General features: G+C 40.6%; 1 protein-coding gene across 1 annotated transcript; it reads left to right on the top strand.

The window, feature by feature from the left end:
• Positions 1-1600: 1600 nt before the first annotated feature.
• Positions 1601-4779, top strand: npy4r (neuropeptide Y receptor Y4). The gene is made up of 2 exons (XM_065295977.2): positions 1601-1730; positions 3595-4779. Exon 2 carries the CDS (start codon positions 3637-3639, stop codon positions 4777-4779), a length of 1143 nt encoding a protein of 380 aa, XP_065152049.1. The 5' UTR covers positions 1601-1730; positions 3595-3636.

Raw genomic sequence — 4779 nt, 5'->3', positions numbered from 1 at the left:
CCAGACAGAGAAGCGCGATTCATCTCCAGAGAACACATCTCCAAATTTTGGAGAAATTTTTCGAATGGCTTAGTGCACAGATGGCAACCTATCGCTTTACCACGCTTGAATTCATTGAGCTCCTGAGAACGACCCAGGGGGAGTAACTTTGTGCCCTTGAAGGTACCAAAAGGCTTATTTGCTGTCTGCAGAGTTCTGGGTGGGTGTAGATTTGTAAGAGAGTTTGTAGGAATGCCGGCGCAGAGCCAGTGGCCGATTTGTATGCATGCAGTGATGACTTGAACTTAATGCGGGGTTCAGCTGGCTCCCAGGTGATACAGAAGACTAAAGCAGAGCAGAACATTTACTACAAAGACAACACACGGCATGGATGAGGATTCAGAAGAACACAACAGTAGAACAGAAAGAATAGAAATATAGATTTGCACTTTGATGCTGAACACCTGAATTTGTTATAATACAATTTCAAGAAAATACACTTTCATTTTCAACTGTCGATATCACAGAAAATCTTTATAAATCTCACAAAACATTTATGTTTTTAGGAATAATAATGAAGCTGGGGAAAACTCCAACTAGTATGCTGCTGCTGCCGCCTCTGCCGTTGCTGCTGCCCTTGGTGGTGCCGCTGGAGAGCGGGGTCGTAGGTTGGATTTCAGTTTTCCTAAAATATGATGGGTCTCACCATTCTAAAGCAACTACTGTATTTTACACTATGTAAAGTATATAGAGTAATACAAATGGTTGATGAAAGGGTCTAGTTTAAATGAACATCCTGATTGAACCTTTATTATAACTGTAACCACAAATCGATTAACTGAAGGTCAAAAAATATTTTTATACTCTGTAGTACAGCCCATACATATTTTTTCCAATATAATTTCAAGAAGATATCATTTCAAATTGTATTTTATGTGTTGAAACAGATAAGAGGATGAAAATAACAATTCTGGCGGGACTTATTTTATTTCTTTTGATTAGATAAGTTTCCCAATAAATACAATTTAAATAAAAATAATATACATGTATGATGTGAAAATACCATATTATACATCAAACAATACTTATATTAAACATAAATGTAAATATTTTAATATTATAGATTATTAGATTGATTATCTGTTCTTGCAACAATCAGAGAAAATAAAATGTCAGCACTGCACATTTGTGTTTGTTTGTGCCTTTATGAAAAATTATTCTTTTAGACCTAATTTTTGCAATGCACCTAAAGAATCTAAAAATTAAAATAATAATTTATTAATTTACCAACTTTCTCAGCATCCTGGGTGTAAATGACTTCCTTTCTACATGCCAACACAATCCGGGTCATATTAATACCATACCATCCTTTTGTGTTACGTCACAGTGCATATGACAACTAGTCACACAAAACAATGATTTTCTTAGTCATTGATATGGAGCAGGTGTTTAGGGTCATTTTCATTTTTGGGTGAACTATTCCTTTAAGAGGACAATGCAATACATCTTTTCTGCCACACATGGGCAGTAAAAACAGTGATTCACACACAACACCGTTATACAGCAGACTAAAGCCCAGCAGAACATTTACTACAGAGACAGCACATTGCAAGGATGTGGATTTAGAAGAACAAAATAAAATAGAAAAAAAAATAGAAAACAGACAGAGAGATGTATGCACGTTGTTCCTGAACACTTGAAGTTGCCTGAACCTTTCCCTGCCTGGCTAAACAATTTGCTGTAAGACACAGGTGAGTTCTTGAAATGGTACAAAGACACATAAATGCATGTTTACTCACCTTATCCTATCTGTTTGCTAAAATCTGATATTGTAAAATATTGAACTGAATGTGTAATTATTTGCAAACTTTATTGCAAAGGTTATGAATTGCAGAGATGGACTCACTTCAGGAAGTATCAGATATACCATCTACTAGTGAAGATTCATTGAGAGATGTTCATAATTTATTTTTTTACAGTAAAATATGTTCGGTTTTAATGATATGATTTGAAATGATCATGTTGATATTGCAACCTTCCAACATTACGCATTATATGCACCGCTGAGTAACTCCAAATAGATTGAAAAAGCTTGTAGTGACCCAACAGTTCGCTGTTGGACTTGTTGACATTGACCGCAGCCCTTTGGTGTTGCCATGAAGTGCAGACGCACAGGCAATTTTCTCCCCTGCACACAGACACACAAACCTTCTGTGACCACCAGTATTAGTGCATTATTAGTGCAGTATCAGATCAGGGTCGTCAAAAAATAAATAAATAAATCTTTTGGGATGTTTTTTTTTTTGATATATCTTGTCAAAAACTGTCCACTAGACTATTAACATCTGTGACTGTTTTGAAAATGAACTACAGAACTGTAAATAAATACGTACAACCACACAGAATCCCAGACTGTGGTGAGCTGCTGAAACCTGGAGTTTGGGATTTTTATTACTATAGTCGAGTGTTTTTGTTTTGTTTTGTTTGATCAGGTTGACATGTCTCCTACAGTGAGCTGCATCCACACCTTTTAGAAAAGAAAGAGAATATGAGATTTGAAGGATGATTTACAAAAAAAGTGAAACAGATAGAAAGAGACAGATATGATCATCTCTCTGTTAAAGTATAAGACAGGTGAAGAAAGAGATTTGATGATTCTGTATTTAAAGAGTTGGGGTTCAGATTGCTCTTCCTCTTTTCTCACACAGACATAAATTTGACCTTGACAAAAAGTTAAACACGTTTGGATGCGGACAATGCAGAGTAATTGTCTGAGTGAATGAGTGTGTAATGAAAGAAAGAGAGATAATACAGAGCCACGGCTAGAGCAATCACGAAAACAAAGTGTTGCAGACAAAAGCTTGTAATGCCATTGTTGCAGCTTTCATTCTTTCATTTACGCTTTTGACCAATGCCATTTAAAATCACTTCATAAAGACTGCACCCACAAGACATTAACTGGTTCTGGTTGGAATGTGATTGGCTTTATAGACCATGACAAAGTAATTGGCTGAGACTGACAATGAAATACACCTCTGAATTGTGTGCATGGATTATCCATAAGGAAAGCTTCAGATCAATACGAGGCTGCCACAAAGACACGCATGAAACACTTCAGGATACTCCACAATGGATACCGGGTTGAAATGGACCTGTTGTGTTTTCGTTATGAGCCATTAAAAGCCCCGATCAATGTCTTCCACTATAAGAAAATCTATAAATGGATGCACTGCAAATCTTTTGACAGGGTCACGGTATTATTCCTCCTACATATTTCCTTTATCCCTTTCCCATTTTTCCAAGCTAGGCCTACTGAAAATAATAAAGAAATTTTTTTCTTGTATTACAATTCCTGATGGGGCCCTTCCTTAAATGCATCTTTATAGATGTTAGTAGAGTCTGTGCTTTGAATTTAAATGCAATTCTTTTCTGTCTCTTATTAGGAGACCATTAAAAGCACTGTTTTTCCTAAAGAACAAATTACCTCCAACTGCAAGGCTACCTGTTGCTATCATAAGTCCCAAAATCTCTGAAGTATCTTTGGTGAGATGCATGTTGAGTGTGTAGGGGTGTGCAATGATGTCTAATTCGGATCTACCTCCTTGTTATTTTCAGTCTCAAGATGCTTCGCTGTCCGTGGCTACCCTGAGGAGGTCGATGCCGTCGGCTCTGTTTGACATGTCGTGGTGGCAGGCGCTTTTAAACTCAACCCTCAGCCTCAATCAAAGCAACAGCAGCCTGTTTCTGTATGACGCCCCCTGCTGGCAATCGGGAGCCATGACGCTTACAATAGTGCTGTGCTACTGTCTGGTGCTAATTTTGGGGTTGCTTGGTAACATCCTCCTCATTTGTATCATTACACACCAGCGGGAGCCTCCTAACGTCACCAGCATCCTCATTGCCAACCTTTCTGCTTCTGACATATTGGTGTGCGTGTTCTGCCTTCCGTTTACTGTGGTTTACACGCTAATGGATCATTGGATATTTGGTGCGCTGCTATGTCGCCTAATGCCGTTTGTGCAGTGCGTATCGGTGACCGTTTCCGTTCTGTCTCTGGTTCTGATCGCGCTCGAAAGGCACCAACTCATCCTGCACCCATCTGGCTGGAAGCCGAGCGTTCCACAAGCGTACATGGCTGTCGTGTCCGTGTGGCTGTTGGCCTTTGTGACGGCGTTGCCTTTGGTGGCGTTCTACTTGCTTAGCAGCGAGCCGTACAGTCTGCTTCCCGTGCCGCTCCGCCACCTACAGGCCTGCCTGGAAGTCTGGCCGTCTCAGCAGCACAAACTTCTCTACACCACCAGCATGCTTCTGTTTCAGTACTGCTGCCCACTGCTTCTCATTCTACTCTGCTACCTCCGCGTCTTCCTGCGCCTGCGACGCAGACAGCGCATGCTGCAGCGCCAGTGCAGCCGCAACCGCGGGGACGAACACAGGCGCATCATGCACAGCAAACGCATAAACGTCATGCTCGTCTCTCTGGTGGCAGCTTTTGCCGTGTGTTGGTTGCCGTTAAACGCCTTCAATGCAGTGGCGGACTGGCACCACGAAGTACTTCCCGTGTGCCATTATGACCTTTTGTTTTCGTTCTGCCACCTGCTGGCCATGAGCTCCACCTGCATCAACCCTATCATCTATGGCTTTCTCAACAGCAACTTTCGAAAGGATGTGGCCTCCGTGTTGCTGCACTGCCACTGTCAGACTCTGGAGGACAGCTACGAACACTTTCCGATGTCAACAATAAACACAGATGTCTCAAGAACATCTATTAGACTCAGCAGCTATAGGAACAATTCTGCGTGA

Source organism: Paramisgurnus dabryanus, chromosome 17 (genome assembly GCF_030506205.2).
Source record: "Paramisgurnus dabryanus chromosome 17, PD_genome_1.1, whole genome shotgun sequence".
Lineage (NCBI taxonomy): Eukaryota > Metazoa > Chordata > Actinopteri > Cypriniformes > Cobitidae > Paramisgurnus > Paramisgurnus dabryanus.
This window is presented reverse-complemented; position numbering and strand designations above follow the sequence as displayed.